This window comes from Eptatretus burgeri, chromosome 3 (genome assembly GCF_056783735.1).
Source record: "Eptatretus burgeri isolate ZD-2024b chromosome 3, Ebu_testis_v1, whole genome shotgun sequence".
NCBI lineage: Eukaryota > Metazoa > Chordata > Myxini > Myxiniformes > Myxinidae > Eptatretus > Eptatretus burgeri.
The window spans coordinates 33,525,945-33,543,896 of NC_140963.1; the positions used below are offsets into that span (position 1 = coordinate 33,525,945).

The 17,952-nt window shown below is 40.6% G+C and overlaps 1 protein-coding gene across 10 annotated transcripts in view; it reads left to right on the forward strand.

Moving 5' to 3' along the window:
- LOC147029651 (zinc finger E-box-binding homeobox 2-like) overlaps nt 1–15,520 on the forward strand; it is a 313,528-nt gene extending 298,008 nt beyond the window's left edge. For 6 of the 10 annotated variants that reach the window (XM_085872853.1, XM_085872852.1, XM_085872855.1 and 3 more), the window contains one exon: nt 12,311–15,520. In XM_085872853.1, coding sequence (XP_085728979.1) covers nt 12,311–13,197 — 887 coding nt within the window. In that variant the 3' untranslated portion in view covers nt 13,198–15,520. Of the gene's footprint in view, nt 1–3,735; nt 3,816–12,310 lie in introns of those variants that run through there. The other 4 variants (XM_085872858.1, XR_015056001.1, XR_015056000.1 and 1 more) reach the window with 4 other exon arrangements.
- The last annotated feature ends 2,432 nt before the right edge of the window (nt 15,521–17,952 follow it).

Here is a 17,952-nt window from a genome sequence, read left to right on the forward strand (position 1 = left end):
AAGAAAAGCAGATTTATATCTGGTGTCAAACACAAAAATCATAGCAATATCCATCTTTTCTTTTTAAAGTGGAAAAAATTATTTAAAAAGTGAAACAAAAGTCAAGTTTCAAAAAGTAGGAATTTCAGCGGCGTACAAAAGTTTGCACAAATCATGGTACAAGGAACTTACATATTTGAGGAAAGTAATAATTAAGTTCACAGAGAACGCTCTATTGAACGAATCAAGCTCTATTACATGCATATGTATATGATAAAGATAGTTCCTCCGACTTTGTGTGACTTCAATTTCCTTGCAGAAAAGCTTCAATTTTTTTCTTTTAATTCTCTTCCAGTTTAAAGAATCTTTTCCTCATAATTTTGCCCCATTATTATAAAGGTACTTAATTTAACTACTGTATTGCATTTTCTTGGGATACCGAGACTTGACAGCTTTTTCAAGTCCTCCCATAACATCTCGACCAGGCTGAGATTAGGTGATTGAGAGTCAGTCAGCAACTTGACGCTGTTCTTCCTCAAGCATGAACTCGTTGATTTGGCTTCATTATCAACACAGCTTGATTGTTCACTTCACATCATTATATTAAATATATCCGATTAAAAAAAAAATTGTTATGGTACGGGTGCAATAACCAAGAGAAAATGTCGCTTCCTTCCGTTAGAATAATTGTAATTGCTTCAGCCATTGTTGTGCTTGGCAGGATGACATTTATCAACTTTCTGAGGAACAACGAATCGGTGATTTTGCGATCTCTTGATCCGGTACTTTAGCGATGTATTGTGGTGTATTTTTTCATTCTTGTTAGTTATGAAAACACTCGAGAATAAAAGGAACGGCTTTTAAAAGATTATGACTTCATTTTATAATAATTGTTATCGCTTTGTGCACATGTGAATTGGCGGCGATTGTTAGATCCTCGTGGAGGAGAGTCTTACTAACGTTGTCGTTCTTCATCTTATTCTTGTGGACTTTTTTGTTTCACAGCCTACAGTTTTCATCCAAACTTCCTGAAACTTGGCGTATATATGTAAAAATACCCTGCGCAGACAGTAACCATCTCCGATTTTGAAAATTCCTCCTAGAAAAAAAGTTATGACGTCAAAATATCTCCGCTGATGGAAATCGCATAAAAAATTATCTCCGAAACTAGGCAAGCTTTTTGAATTCTGTTTGCGGGAATCGAACAGGGCATTAGCAGAGATGAATTACCGCACATATGATAAATCACTATGACGTCATATCAATTTTTATGACGACATTCCTATTTTTTGTCATTTTTTGTTTCACAACCCAGAGTTTTCATCGGATCTTCGTGAAACTTGCCATGTATATGCAGAAAGTCCACGCGCAGGCAGTAACCATCTCAGATTTTGGAAATTCTTCCTAGAAAAAAAGTCGACGTCATAATATCGCCACTAATGGAAATCGCCTGTACCATCATCTCTGAAACTAGGCAAGCTGTTTGAATTTTGTTTGCGGGAATCAAGCCGGGCATTAGCACAGATAATTTATCGCAAACCTGATACATCACAATGACGTCATATTTGTTTTATGACGTCATCATTAAGAGGATAAGGATCTTAGCTCATTTGAGCTTGTTTTTTCCCATTCCATCCCTACATATGAAGTACGACCCGTACTCCATGATGATTCACAGCAAAATTAGGCACTTCATTTTGAAGAGGAGCAGAGTCAAAGTGCTTGACTCACCAGACTCAGTGGCATTGTAGTTAGAGGGCATCTCTGAGTCTGGTAGGTCGGTGATTCAATTCTATACGCCGGCTCACCAATACAAAAGTTTTAAAAACGGTGGGTGCTGCTTCCTTACTTTATGCTCAGGCGTTGGTGCGAATGGCGAGTCATCGCCCTGCACTCCGCTCTAGCCAATTGTAGCCAGAGATACTGATGACTGTAGGCTAACCAATGGTGGCTCAGATTACCATTGACATCATAACTGATGAACCAATCAGTGTCGACCTTACAGAAACAAGCTCATGTGTGCATGCTCTCTCACTTCCTGGTTCTCTTGCTGTGATTCAACCTTGAGAAGCACAGCATGAAAAGCTTTGGTTAAAATGTCTGGTTTGTTTTCTTGTATATAAAAGAACAAATATGTCAGGAGGGACCCAAATCGATAGATTTCAGCAATTACTGCCCAGGCCTAAATGCAGAACAGGTAAAAGCTACCAGAGGTCCATCAGCAGGGAGGCACAATCCACACAGCATCAGGATATGGTGCAAACAAAATCAAACAGAAAACAAGGCTGCCTTTATTCCTGGATTTCTGATTTCCTCCACTCATGCAGTCAATGTGTTGCTATCAATGTAATCCTCTCCTCTCTTCTCTCTGTGGAGACTGGATTTCCACAAAGCAGTGAGTTGGGCCGAGTCCTGTTCCTCATTCACAAACGACCTTCCCAACGCTCTGAAATACCCACTGTTACTTTTTTCAGATGACTCCACACTGTCATATGATACACCCAACCAAATGATAGGCAATCAGTAGTAGTGCCACTCTCTCCTGACATGGAATTGATTTGATGCTGGTCTCATAAATGGAAGAAAATCTTACAGACTCACCCTGTCACTCCAGGAGATTCATCAAATGGATGCACATAACGACATATATCGTCATCCACTGGAAGAGCTTCAGCTACTCAAATTCTAGGCCTCACCATTAGCCCTGACCTCCCCTGTATCCATAATCTGCACTAATAAATGTCAGTGTGTGTGTGTGTGTGTGTGTGTGTGTGTGTGTGTGTGTGTGTGTGTGTGTGTGTGTGTGTGTGTGTGTGTGTGTGTGTGTGTGTGTGTGTGTGTGTGTGTGTGTGTGTTGTTCATCAAGCATAACATATTCTCTCTGCTAACTCCCCTACCCCCACCACTCTCCCTCTTTGTCCCATCCTTGCCCTACCCCCTCCCAATGGAGTGCAGCACCCTCCTCCCACTCTTATCTCTCTCTCTCTCTCTCTCTCTCTCTCTCTCTCTCTCTCTCTCTCTCTCTCTCTCTCTCTCTCTCTCTCTCTCTCTCTCTCTCTCTCTCTCTCTCTCTCTCTCTCTCTCTCTCTCTCTCTCTCTCTCTCTCTCTCTCTCTCTCTCTCTCTCTCTCTCTCTCTCTCTCTCTCTCTCTCTCTCTCTCTCTCTCTCTCTCTCTCTCTCTCTCTCTCTCTCTCTCTCTCTCTCTCTCTCTTCTCTCTCTTCTCTCTCTTCTCTCTCTTCTCTCTCTTCTCTCTCTTCACTCTCTTCTCTCTCTACACTCCCTCTTCTCTCTCTACTCACTCTTCTCTCTCTCTACTCTCTCTTCTCTCTCTTCTCTCTCTTCTCTCTCTCTCTCTCTCTCTCTTCTCTCTCTTCTCTCTCTTCTCTCTCTTCTCTCTCTTCTCTCTCTCGACATATATGGATGGTGGGTATGTTTGATAGGTATTTGTCTCTGAACCCATCCGGGCGGTGTTTATGTCCAGACAGGAGTTTGTCTCTGGACGTGTCCAGACGGTGTTTGTCTCTGGCCCGAATTTATACTATGACCGGTAGAAAATGGATTTCAGACATTATTTTCTTTCCATCTTAACTGTTAATCAATGCAGAATCATTTTGATGAGACGGTATGAATCGTAATTAATGCTCCACCACACGTCTGCCTTCCTTTCCTCTTACCTCAAACTGTCTTCACTTCCCCCACCCCACCCTGCTCCCACACCCCTCCTCGCTCTCCCTCCCTCCTTTCTTTCCCACCAGCTCCCCCCCTTTCCCATTTAGTATTCCGATCAGCGAAGTGATGGGTGGTATTTGCTGGTACTACAATAAAGCAATTACATGTACGTATGTATGTATGTATGTATGTATGTATGTCTCATCTTTATAGAATCAGGAATGATAATGGAGAGAAAACATGAGATTTTTTCCTGTGCAGAATAGTGCAAGTGGTTTAAGTACTGACCCCTGCTGGAGGGAGCACATCTTGACACCTCATTTCACCCCTGGAGGGAACGGGACAAAGGGTGTTCCTATCATTCTAAAATATGTCACGTCTCTGTATTACATATCTGTATGTACGTATGTATGTACGTATGTATGTACGTATGTATGTACGTATGTATGTACGTATGTATGTATGTACATATGTATGTATGTATGTATGTACGTATGTATGTACGTATGTATGTATGTATGTACGTATGTATGTATGTACATATGTATGTATGTATGTACGTATGTATGTATGTATGTACATATGTATGTATGTATGTATGTACGTATGTATGTATGTATGTATGTATGTACGTATGTATGTATGTACATATGTATGTATGTATGTACGTACGTATGTATGTATGTATATATGTATGTATGTATGTATGTACGTATGTATGTATGTATATATGTATGTATGTATGTCTGTCTGAACCTTGTAAAATCGAAAACGGCTTAGCTGATCTTCCCTAAATCATACTTACATGCTCGGAATACCCTGGGTCAGGTCAAAGGCATGAAATAAATCCCCCTTGCCCTCCACAAGGGTGGGGAATGGAGAATGGAAGGTCTTCCTCTCGCCATTAGGCACATAAGGCTGCCATGACAGTTTCATTCATCTTTCAGAGTAGAATTGTCTCCCCAGAAAGGTAGTAGCAGCAGATTTAAATTGGAATTAGAGAGGTACCTTGATGCAATGGAGATAGAGAGGTACAGGGATATAAGCAGGACTTGTGGGTAGCTTGTGTGTAGATGGGTGATGGTTTCTGGAGTTGGTAGAGCGCAGGCATGATGGGCGAATGGCCTGCTCCTGTACAAAAGTTCCCTGTATATCTTTATAAGTGTATCATCTGTTAAATAATGTCAGAGAGGCAGGGTAATTAACAAGCCATGTTCAGGAAATATTGAACAAACCTTCATCGTTATCTCTCAGATTAGTCAGGTTCAACCATAAAAAGATCCTTACATGATAAATTTAGCGATTTCCCATGAATGTACCTTTTATTCTGCCCTCCGCTCGAGGAGGTTTTTATTTAGTACCGCACAGATATGAGAGCTCAGACAGACAGCCATCGGTCTATCCTGCTGGCGTTGTTCAGTTATTTTGAGGATTGAGTTTCGTTGCAGCCATTTGTGGCATGTAAGACAGCCAAGCTGTTCCCAGCAACATCGGCGAAACTGCTCAGGTAACCTTGGGACAGGAAAAGCATAGCCGATGCACCTGTGCTGGTGATGAGAGAAATCACTTGTGGAGTGCAAATATAAAAGTGCTGTCTATCAATATGTAGTAGGGCTTTGTACGGTTTATTTAAGCAACTCAGCAAAGAATCACAGCAACTTCCATGTGATACTGACAAAGCATTTCCATTGAACGCTCGTTTTTGAAATGCTGATAGGCATGTGTATGCCTGGCGTCGGCTTAATGGTTAGAGTGATGAGCTTGGGATCCTAGGGTCCTGAGTTCAAATCGTGCTTGGCTGTTGAATTAATACAAGGTGGGGTTGACTCAGCCTGTCACCCTTCTGAGGTTGGCAAACATGAGTACGAGCTTGCTGTTATCCTGTGTTGGAGTGGCGACCCGTTCAGGATTGTACCCAATAGCCAAGGAGACTGCTTAGGCAGCACCAACGCTCTGCTCAGAGTATAGTCCCAATGGATGGATGGATAGGTGTGTGGTTGGCTTAAATACTTTAACATTGTTATCCTGTTATGTCCGGACAGGAGTTTGTGGCGTGACTATGCCGATGGCTATTGTGTAACTTTTTTTATTATTATTACAGTTGGCAAGGCTAAGGGAGGAGGTTTTACACACACCACACATAGGACAAGAACATTGGACGACATCAGCATGCTTTTATATGAATTACAAAATCACTAAACAACAATGAAATCAACACAGCATGTGGGATTTGAACCTCCTGGGGTCACATCTTTACCAGCCAAGTGCTCAGATGGGAACACCAACAAGGCAATGACAAATCGTTTTGGCCATGATTTCTGCTTCCTTCTCTGATGCTTTGGTGCATTAAATTCTTAAATATTAATCACACAATGTGAAATAACGTTGAAATGAAGATAAAGTGTGTAGAAGTTCCAACTGTGTTTTATTCAAAGATCCAGATTATAAACCAGGACATCAGTTTCATTTGGACTTTTGGAATTTGCTGTGTGTCAGGAAGTACATTTTGTTTTCGTGAATTTTCTTATTTTCCTTCTTGCGTATGGCAGCTTTGCTGTTGGGGCGTGACTATGCCGCTGATGCTGTGCCCCTCTACCAATCCACTGGTACTCATTTCACCAACCTCAGAAGGATGACAAGCTGAGTCAACCCCACCTGGTGTTAATTCAGTGGAAAACGGGATTTAAAACTCAGGACCCTAAGATCCCAAACCAGCCACCTGAACCACTAAGCCAACACCAGGCTTTCAAATGAATTTTCTTAAACCTTGTGAAAGAAGTCTTAAACGAAGCTACGTGAACGCCTCTCGTCTGTGAATGAAGCTAAACCAGAGCACTCAGTACCATTCACATTCTCTCGCTAGTAATAGTCTAAAGGAGTTGTAAATCCCAACCTGGTGTAAGTTGAAAGCCTGGTGTTGGCTTAGTGGATAAGGTGGCTGGCTTGGGATCTTAGGGTCCTGAGTTTGAGTCCCTGTTGGCTGTTGAATTAACTTCAACTGGGGTTGACTCAGCCTGTCATCCTTCTGAGGTAAGCGAAATGAGTACCAGCGTACTGGGGTAATAACCATTCAGGGTAACCTGCGTTAGAGTGGTGATCCGTCCAGGACTGTACTCCTTGCCAATTGAACTGCCTTGGCAGCCCTATGCACCTTTATGGCACGAAAGGAATGGTATCATTATTATTATTATTATTAAATCCCACATTGTGAGCTTTCCCACCATGCTTGTACAAAACATAACAAATACATTTAATTAATATTATACGTCCACCTCCAAAGTAATACTATATTTCCTTTTACTTGCACCTCAAAAGTTGTTAGTGATGCTATAGTATTCGGCAAGACACAGCAGCAAACTAGAAGGGCACACAGTAGAGTGCATACCTCCGCCATGTAATGCCTGATCCACGAGAACATATCTGGCCCAATACATTAAAAAAAAATTAAAACGAAAATTTTTTTTTTTTTAAGTTGCAAAAAAATTTTTTTCTCTAACAATTTTTTTTTGGGGGGGGGGTTGGAAATCACTTAAAACATGTAGAAATGCAAAAACAAAAATTCAAAATTTTTTTTCAAAATGGCCACCATAGCGGCCATTTTGGCCTTTGGACCAAGTCCAAAATCGAATGGCATGATCCTTGGACCATACCTAATCCCCCCCCCCCACCAAATTTCGTCGAAATCCGTCGAGGAGTTTTTCCGTAATACTGTTCACAAACAAACAAACAAGCAGTCATAGACTGGTACTTACGAAATCGTCAACTTGACCTCTGACTTTGTCTAATAAAAGCTGTCTCTGGAGAAGGTAGTAATGCAAACCAGAAGTTTCTACCATGATTCTGTACCAAAACATCAAAAATTGAATTTTTGACCTCACTGTGACCTTGACCTTTGACCGATTTTGACCAAAATCTAATCAGCATTAGCCATCACCCTCCTGAATCACGTGGTGTAATTTGACATTGGTAGCTTCTTCCGTTCTCGAGTTATCTGTACCAAACCATCAAAAATCGAATATTTGACCTCACCATGACCTTGACCTTTGACCGATTTTGACCAAAATCTAATCAGCACTAGCCATCACCCTCCTGAATCACGTGGTGTAATTTGACATTGGTAGCTTCTTCCGTTCTCGAGTTATCATGCCTACAAACAAACAAACAAACAAGCAGTCATAGACTGGTACTTACGAAATCGTCAACTTGACCTCTGACCTTGTCTAATAAAAGCTGTCTCCAGAGAAGGTAGCGACGCAAACCAGAAGTTTCTACGATGATTCTGTACCAAACCATAAAAAATCGTAACGTCGACCGAAGCAAAAATCTCCATTTCTCCACGCAATTATTTTATCAAAGTCACAAAACCGTAATATTCGGCCATCCACCAACAATCTTTACATAATCCGACTGCTTAGCGAGTCAGGCATGCGACGATAACCTTTATTGGGATAAAAAATGACTTTTAAACACCATCTTTATCGAAAACACCGTCAGCACGCACACGGAAAACTTTTACGTGACTCAACGATGCGTCTGTTCGAGCGCACTGCATCACGTGACGACCCGTGACGCGTCGAGTGAAATTTTTTTTATACAATCTTAAAACGTCTCCAAAACATCCGATTTTTACCAGAATTTCGACAACCGAGTTTTAAGCGTCCTATGCGGTCGCAAAAACCGAAGACAAAATTAAAATCGAAGTTAAAATGAACTCGTAACGTTGAGCGAAGCAAAAATCTCCATTTCTCCACGCAATTATTCAATATTATTTTATCAAAGTCACAAAACCGTAATATTCGGCCATCCACCAACAATCTTTACATAATCAGATGGCTCAGCGAGTCAGGCATGCGACGATAACCTTTATTGGGATAAAAAATGACTTTTAAACACCATCTTTATCGAAAACACCATCAGCGCACACGGAAAACCTTAACGTGACTCAACGACGTGTCTGCTCGAGCGCACTGCATCATGGGATGACCCGTGACGCGTTGAGTGAAATATTTTTTATACAATCTTAAAACGTCTCCAAAACATCCGATTTTTACCAGAATTTCGACAACCGAGTTTTAAGCGTCCCAAGCGATCGTAAAAACCGAAGACAGAATTAAAATTGAAGTTAAAACGAACTCGTAACGTCGAGCGAAGCAAAAATACTCCATTTCTCCACATTAATTTACAGAATTATGTTTGACCTCACTGTGACCTTGACCTTTGACCGATTTTGACCAAAATCTAATCAGCGCTATCCATCACCCTCCTGAATCACGTGGTGTAATTTGACATTGGTAGCTTCTTCCGTTCTTGAGTTATCGTGCCTAAAAACAAACAAACAAACAAAAACACAAACAAACACACAAACAAGCAGTCATAGACAGGTACTTACGAAATCGTCAACTTGACCTCTGACCTTGTATAATAAAAGCTGTCTCTTGAGAAGGTAGCGACACAAACCAGAAGTTTCTACGATGATTCTTTACCAAACCATCAAAAATCGAATGTTTTGGATGTTTGACCTCACTGTGACCTTGACCTTTGACCGATTTTGACCAAAATCTAATCAGCACTAGCCACCACCCTCCTGAATCACGTGGTGTAATTTGACATTGGTAGCTTCTTCCGTTCTCGAGTTATCATTTTTTGGATGTTTGACCTCACTGTGACTTTGACCTTTGACCGATTTTGACCAAAATCTAATCAGCACTAGCCATCACCCTCCTGAATCACGTGGTGTAATTTGACATTGGTAGCTTCTTCCGTTCTCGAGTTATCGTGTCTCCAAAAAAAACAAACAAGCAGTCATAGACTGGTACTTACAAAATCGTCAACTTGACCTCTGACCTTGTCTAATAAAAGCTGTCTCTCGAGAAGGTAGCGACGCAAACCAGAAGTTTCTACGATGATTCTGTACCAAACCATCATAAATCGAATGTTTGACCTCACTGTGACCTTGACCTTTGACCGATTTTGACCAAAATCTAATCAGCACGAGCCATCACCCTCCTGAATCACGTGGTGTAATTTGACATTGGTAGCTTCTTCCGTTCTCGAGTTATCGTGCCTACAAACAAACAAACAAACAAACAGAAACGGAAGGCATCAATATACTTACGAAATCTTTAGATTTCGTAAGTAATAAACCAATGTCACCCTCAGGGTGACCCGTATCTTGCCAAAAGATGACCACGTGTGACTTGAAGGTCACACTGACGTGAACAGAGCTGCTATCCACCAGGACCGACTCCTTGAGGAATATCTGCCTACGAGAGATTCCGATGAGAATCGTTCTTCAGAGTAACCATGAAAAATATGCGTTTGCCTCATAACGTCACCAAATGACGTCATAATGTCTCAAGCTTGACATATCTGGAAAGCACTCATCGAGGTGTTCAATTTGAGGTACTACACGATGTGGTTCCTGAAACTTGAAAATTTGACCTTGGGGTCAAATATGTTTGACCTCAGGCGCTAACCATGAAGGTCAAGGCCAATTGCCACCAAAAATTAATCATCTGAGCGCCAGACCATGAAGTATATTCCCATGAAGTTTGAAGACGATCCGATCAAAATTACTCAAAAAATAAGGGTTTCGTCGACTCCCCTGATTTGCGACAAAGTGACCTTGACCTTTGACCTTGACCTTCAAAATTTTGTGTGCTGAAAGGGACCTCTATAGGCCTCTGATATGCGAAGTTACAAAAATTTCCAATGATAACTGTGCTCTGCAGAATTCTTTATACGTGATTACAGACAAAAAAAACAAAAAAACATACAAGCTGACTAACATATCTTGGAAAAACTTCGTTTTGGCAAGATAACAAAAAACAGAAACGGAAGTCATCAATATACTTACGAAATCTTTCGATTTCGTAAGTAACAAACAAACAGACAGGGGTGAAAACAGTAACCTCCGTCCATCTTCGATGGCGGAGGTTAATAAATAGTTACCTTCCAACATGATATTTATAACATCACTGTGCTTCACAAACATTTACTTTTGAAATCTTGGAATTCATATCAAATTAAAAACAAACTTTTGCTTTTGCAAGAAGGAATAATTGAAAATATACGCATTTAGGTGTAATTTCTCGTAGTAATGATATCATGGTGAAAAGATACAATTTTTGAGCTTGCTCTGCGATCACGTTAATGTATTTGTTATTTAATGTGCCATTGGTTCTGTAACCTAGCAAAATCCAATAGTCTTTAATTAAGTCTCGTATAGATCTTTCGGTATATAATGCTAGGACATGGGTTCGTAAATTATTGGCCTCAAGGAGGAGATTTGCCTATGCACTTTGGATATAAAACAAGTCAAATCGGTGGAGAATCGCAAAATTGTCCGCTGCACAAGGGGGTGATCATGGAGTGGAATTCCTTTCGAGACATTGCTGAGCAAACACTGAATGCAGCCAAAAGCATTATCTGCTCAATGTTTCACCAAGTGCTTGCCCAACTATCGTGGCAAGCTCATTGCTATCAGAAAAAATGAACTTACTTGACTCTGGCTGCAGGCACCACTTATGGAGGCAGTTTTCCAGATGGAACAACCCTTCAGACCTATTCGGTTGGATTTAAACCAGGGACTTTGTGCTTGCTATGTCGAACCTCCTTATTCTCTTTCATTTATGTTGCTCCCATTGAAATTAATCTGTGAACGAAGCTAAACCAGAGCTTTCAGTCTCATGTAAAGCCAAAATTCAAATAACCAGCCGTTTCAATACGGAGTTCAAAGGATAATATTTTTGAGCCGTGTACAATGAGTGACCAGGAAGTGCATGTCTTAACATAGATGTCGAAAGGTAAATGTCGTAAGGGGGTTAGATATCTTTTTCAAAAATAAGACAATGGTGAAAAATTCAAATTACAATGTGCAATTGCTATTAATTCAAGTCGCATCAATTACTCGGGACCTCACATTTGAGTACTATTTCTGAAACCAATTACTGATTCTTCCTTGAAACTGAACCAGGGTTTGATTAAACGCCGGATTGATTAAAGATGCAGGAATTTGATAGGACAGCAAGATAGTTGGGTTTTAAGTGGTTTTTACTCTTACTTTTTCTTATTATGGCTTTGAGACATTATATATATATATATATATATATATATATATATATATATATATATATATATATATATACACATACCAACGGAGTATGCTTACACATTGTGTAAGCATACAAACCGTGCTTCCCCATTGTCTCGGGTTGCTCACCTGCATTTTTCCCCCATTTATTTATTTTCATTTTTTTTTTCATTTATTTATATTTTCATTAACGGATATATATTAGATTCAGAGTCGTTTAAAACCAGCTTGGTGGTGTGATTCTACCATGACAGGGTGTTGCATTGTGGAGCATGCAGTATTTCAGATTGGTGCAGGAAGCTTGTCTATAATCATGTGAGCAAGCTAGATTGTGTGGTCTCTTTCATGTAACCATATTGTCAACGGCCAATAGTGTTTTGACTTTTGAACCTTAAATTATGCCCACTCACATGGAATCCTGCAGGTAAAAAGTGTTCAATGAAATTTTTGTACATTTCCTTTCTTGACCATTTTTATTTCGCAACGTTTGTGTCATGAAAGGCTGCATTTTGATGTGATAAATGTATTCTTGACTGGCTGTAAAGCTGTGTTGTCTGTGTACTTGGCAGGAAAGCGGCCCCATCAGTGTGAAGTCTGTAACAAGGCATTCAAGCACAAGCACCACCTTATCGAGCATTCACGGCTGCATTCGGGCGAGAAGCCATACCAGTGTGACCGGTGTGGGAAACGTTTCTCACACTCTGGCTCATATTCCCAGCACATGAACCATCGCTATTCCTACTGCCGCCGTGGTGAGGCCGACACTCCTGAGGGAAACAGTCAGCGGGTGGCAATGCAGGAGGGCGGAGGAGTTGCTGATGAGCTTTCAGAGGAGATGGGCTCAGCAGATCGTGGAAGGACACGGGCGGAAGATGAGGAGAGGAGTATTATGGAAGCCGTGGCTCATAGGGATGAAAGCAGGAGTGAGATGAGGGTTTATCAAGGTGTTCCCATGAGTGCTGGTCCTTTTGGAATGGGATTAGCGATGCATGCTTTCAGAAAAATGGAGACATTTGTTGCAGAAAATCGTGAGAAAGAGGTTACAAAAGATGTTGGGTGGAAGTTGATGGTGGGAAAGAAGGCAGAGGATCCAAACATGGGAGATTATCCTGGAGTCTTAGAAGTGGACAGAATAAGAGAACAGCGGCATAGTAGCCTCAAGGGAAAGAGTGATGAGGAGGAAAGTAGGAGTCCACAGGTGGAAAGAGTTGTAGAAGAAAGACAGTTTCTTGAGAAGGAAATAAAATGGGAGAAAAGGGAAAATGAAGAAAGTGGAGAGAAGGACAATGGAAAGAAAGATGAAGGCTTTGAACGTGAGATGGAAGAGGCAAGTTGTGAGGATGACGAAGATCTCACTTTCAATAGCGAGAGGCAAATAGAAGTTGAAAACGGAAGTGAGTCCACCATCGATGCTTCGTTGGACATTCAGGCTGCGGTGTTGGTCGATGCCTCGTAACATTGCTGCTACGTCACAGCAACAACCTGTTTCCTCAGTCTGTTATACACCAAGACTGATGTGATGTGCCTAGAACTTTCCAGAGGAAAGGTACCTTGTTACAGCAGAGAGGAAACAAGGATGTAAAATCTCTAAACCAGACATTTTCATCGAAATTAATGCCAAAGGCATTTTGCTCGTTTTCTTTTAACCGCAGTAAGCTAATTGGCATATATTAAAAAAAAAACTTCCTGAATCTACTGTAATATAAACAATTATATTTGAACAAATCACAAAGTTTTGAACCCGATCAGTAGCAGCTTTAACCGCAAAGGTACGTCCAAATTATTTTGAAGCTGTAACTTTTTTTGCCAACGTATCTGAATGGGTTGTACCAAAACAAAGATGACAAATGCCCTCAAGGTTGCTGCGGGGATGTGACTCTATCGATTTGATGTTACTGAGAGTATTATGTTGGTACTTTTTTCAAGGAATGTACGAAAACTTTTATGTGCTAATGAGCCTTATGAAGAAGAAGCAGAAGAAGAAGATGAAGAAGACAAAAGAAGAAACAAAACAGCGTTAAATGGTGTCCATTGGAGAATGTGAACCTTTTCTTTTTGTTGGTTAAAGTTACAGAACAAATACATAAACTAATCTGCCTGATTCGGGTGGTGAGTAACCCAAATGCAATCTGCATTTTATATGCAGTCATAATGCTAGAACACAGCAATTTCAAGTGCTTTAAGCAGCATTGTAATATTCCAAAACTGGCTGAATACGTGCCAAGACTAACCAGTTGAAGCAATTCATTCGGTTGAAAGGGTCCATACATTCGTTAATGTGGTTTCTGTTTGGAAAGACGTTAAGTTTACTTTTTCCTTCTGTTTTACACTTGGCAAAAATAAATGTAGGCCCATATACTTGGCACGGAGCTTTTAACTTGAAATGACACCAGAATAAAGATCTTATTTTTTGCCGGCAAAAGGTCAACTCAGCAGTTGTGAAATACTGTTATTCAAACCACATTATCTAATGTATAAGGCCTTGTTTTGGCCTGCTAATTGAAGCCTTATGCAAATTGTGCCGGAGTAGTTTAAATGCAAGACTGCACTTAATTGCTTGATAGGTCACATTATAATAAATGGTATTCTGCTTTTGTGCATCAGTGATGATCAGTTATATACAGTATACATTACCTACCCAACGGTCAGTATTATTTTGTTTATGGAACAAGGTGGAGCGAAAAAAAATTGGCACAAACGGAGCACACCACTTCACGTCCCAGTCTTAGCTCCTTGTCCTCGGTGAACGGGGTCCCGTGCGATCCTGCTTGGAAAAGAAGTTCATGCTTGAGCAACAAGGAGCCCGTTTTGAAGAACGCTTGGTGTTTCATTGCTTCGGTGGACTTGACTTTTATTTCCTGTGCATTCATCTAGAAATATAGTAAGGTAGAGTTTACAAGTCTTATTTATGGCCGCAACTTTCAAACAAGACACGTTTTGTCTCTGTTATTTATTATTGCATACTGTAGTGTTTACAGTAACAAAAGTTTTACAAAAAGCTATATTTTTAGTAAATAAATCTGGAACTTTCGACAGTGACGGAGAATTGGAAAAAGCGGCTTTTTCTCAAGTAACACCATCATGTAAAGTTCTTTAATACCTTGTGTTTATTGATTGTACACACAATTTCCAAGGAAAGAAGCTGGTGTTTATAAACGATTGGTACAATTTTGATATGACTGTGAGCTTTCTTGGAAATATTGTAGGGGGAGGGGGATTAGGGGAGGGAAAGGAGGTGGAGGGGCGGTGGTTGAACATGGGTTTGTTTCTTTATTTTATTGTATTTCTTTCCTCCATTTCAAGAAACAATGATTATGCTTGACTTTACAAACTAAATGCACCCTGCGCCTTCCGACCTCCCACTTCGGAAAGACTTCATTAGCGTTTTATTTTCGATGAGGGGTAGGGGAGGGGCTTTCTGCATCTCTAATATTGTCTCTGTAAAACCTGTAAATGACCTATAAAAAGAAATTTCATTCAAGCTCATTAGCCAAACAAACTATGCTTCTGGCTGCATCTTAGAGCTCTTTCATAGCAATTTCTGTACAAATATTGTGGCTTCTCTTACCAACTGTTTACTCCTACATTTTCTCTTCTTCTTTTTTTTTCTAATGGTAAGCAAAGGAACCATTGACAGATCAGCAGAGTTTGGTAACCAAACTATTTATTAACGTTTCTTATTTATTTATTGCAACTAATACTTCCCCATTTTGTATTCTTTCTTTTGTTCCATTTTTTGGTCTATTCTGAATAAACTGCGATTGGCATTTCCCTGAGAATCACTGTCCTGTATGTTTCATACTGCATATTATTAGTGGTAAATATGTGCATGATGCACAGAGCACACCATCCCACATATTTTGGTGTTACATTTGGATTGTTAGGATTCTTTATCTAGTGTATAGAACGACAAAAATGTTTTCATACCATTTTCCTTCAATGTCGGTAGCCTAACATTAGACAGGTGTGATTGAGATGCAATGTCTGTAATTTGGAGATGTCCGATTGTTTTGCGTGTGTATTGCTTCAAGTGGAAAAGTGTAGTTAATTTTCTTTTGTGTTGTTTTAAAAAGTGCACACGAGGATGGTGTTGTGTCCCTGGGTTGTATGGAATGTGGAAATGATACGGGCTTGATTGGCCGAGTGGCCTCCTCCTGCGTCTGGGTTTCCTTGTGTATTCTTTATCATCTCAGATGTACCAGTTTTCTTTACACTTTCAAAATGCTAAAGAAGGTTGCTCCCAATATCTTCAAACAGTTTGTACTTACTCAATGTGAATAACTTAACTAAAGTATCGGGGCTGAATCTGACCTCCAGTTAACAGAGAGATAGTTTTACAAACACGATAGTCACAATCGTCCAAATTACACCAAGGTTTTTATTTTTCAATATGTAAGAATACATCATTAGTAAGAACATATATAAATGCATGTACAATGTTTATATCATATATGTTGATTAGAACCCCCTAACTTGATGAGGAAGCAGGGCAAAAATCAAATCCCATCACAGCGCTTGCTGCAAGACCTGCCAGCAACAAGTGTCGCCTCCCATGCGAGCACATTGTCTCTGCCCTGCTGATCACAAGTCAGGAGGTATATATGTATATATATATATATATATATATATATATATATATATATATATATATATATATATATATATATATATATATATATATATATATATATATACCCCTGATTATACTTTTTGGCACGTATTTGACTATTGTGAGCATCTTCTTGGTAGAACTTTCTGACCGCCCACTTATAAAGTTGCTTTGAAGATTGTTTTTAGATTATGATATCACAGAAGCCAAATCTAATAACACTGAACAACAAAAAATTTTTACTGGAGATGTGTAAAGTGATTTAGACTAATTTGGGTACGCTGATTTCAAAAATCATAACCGTTTTGCTGTATCACGTCAGGATTTTCAGTGACAGAAATATTCCCATTGCCTAGAAGTTAGGATTTCAATGAAATTTACAAAAATTCATTTATTCATTTATTTCATCATGAATGCTTCAAAATTATAGAAATTACAGAAAAACTCCACTAGAATGTAATTAAAAATGCTTTAGGCATTTGGCTTTGCGTTTGTGCTGCTCTGTGTCAGTTTCACGATGCAGGAACCAGCAGAAATCGCCCATCATGTTCGGGTTGTGCCGCCCTGGGTAACGCGTCTCCATGAGTGAAATCTCTTGGTGGAATCGCTCTCCGTGCTCGTCCGAGACTGCTCCCAAGTTGTCAGGGAAGAAGTTCAGGTGCTGGTGTAGGAAATGGATTTTCAGGGACATCCTGGAGCCAAGTTTCCTGAAGGACTCCAGCAGCTGCTGCACTATTTCTTCATAGTTGTCCGCGCGCTCGTTCCCCAAGAAGTTGTCCGTCACAGCTTTGAAGCTCCTCCGCGCTGCCAGCTCTTTGGGGTTTAAAGTTGTCGGAAAAGTTTCGTCCTTCATAATCTGTCGGATTTGCGGTCCAACAAAGACACCAGCCTTGATCTTGGCCTCCGACAAGGTGTTGCCAAACTTTTCCTTGAGGTACAAAAACCCACGCCCATTCAGATCCATTGCCCGTACAAAACTTTTCATCAAGCCGAGCTTTATGTGGAGTGGTGGAAGGAAAACCTTGGCTGGGTCGACAAGGGCGACATGCTTCACGTTGTGTCGACCAGGTACATGCTCTTTTCGCTCTTCCCAATCTTTCTTCGTCCAGTGATTCTTGTCGTCTCTGCTATCCCAGAGACAAAGGAAGCACATGTATTCCGTGTAGCCTGACTGCAGCCCTAACAACAGCGCCACCACTTTCAAGTCTCCGCAGATGTGCCAGTTGAAGTCATTGTACTTGATGGAATCAAGCAGCTGCCGCATAGTCTCATAGGTCTCTGTCATGCCGAACGCGTGAGCCAGTGGGACTGATGGTTTCTCATTGCCATTGTGGAGCAAAACAGCCTTCAAGCTGTTCTTCCCCGAGTCGATGAAGAGGCGCCAGTCTGCAGGATCGTGATCACACCCAAGTTCTTTCAACAGACCGTTGATGTCACTGCAGAATGTCATCGTGTCTTCCATCTCAAAGAACTCAGCCATGTCTCTGTGACGTGCTCTGAACAAGGATATCTTGGTGTTAGGTTCAAGTAGATTCCACTGCTGCAGCCTTGATCCAAGCAGCTCTGCCTTCGCCTTTGATAGCGAGAGATCTCTTACAAGAT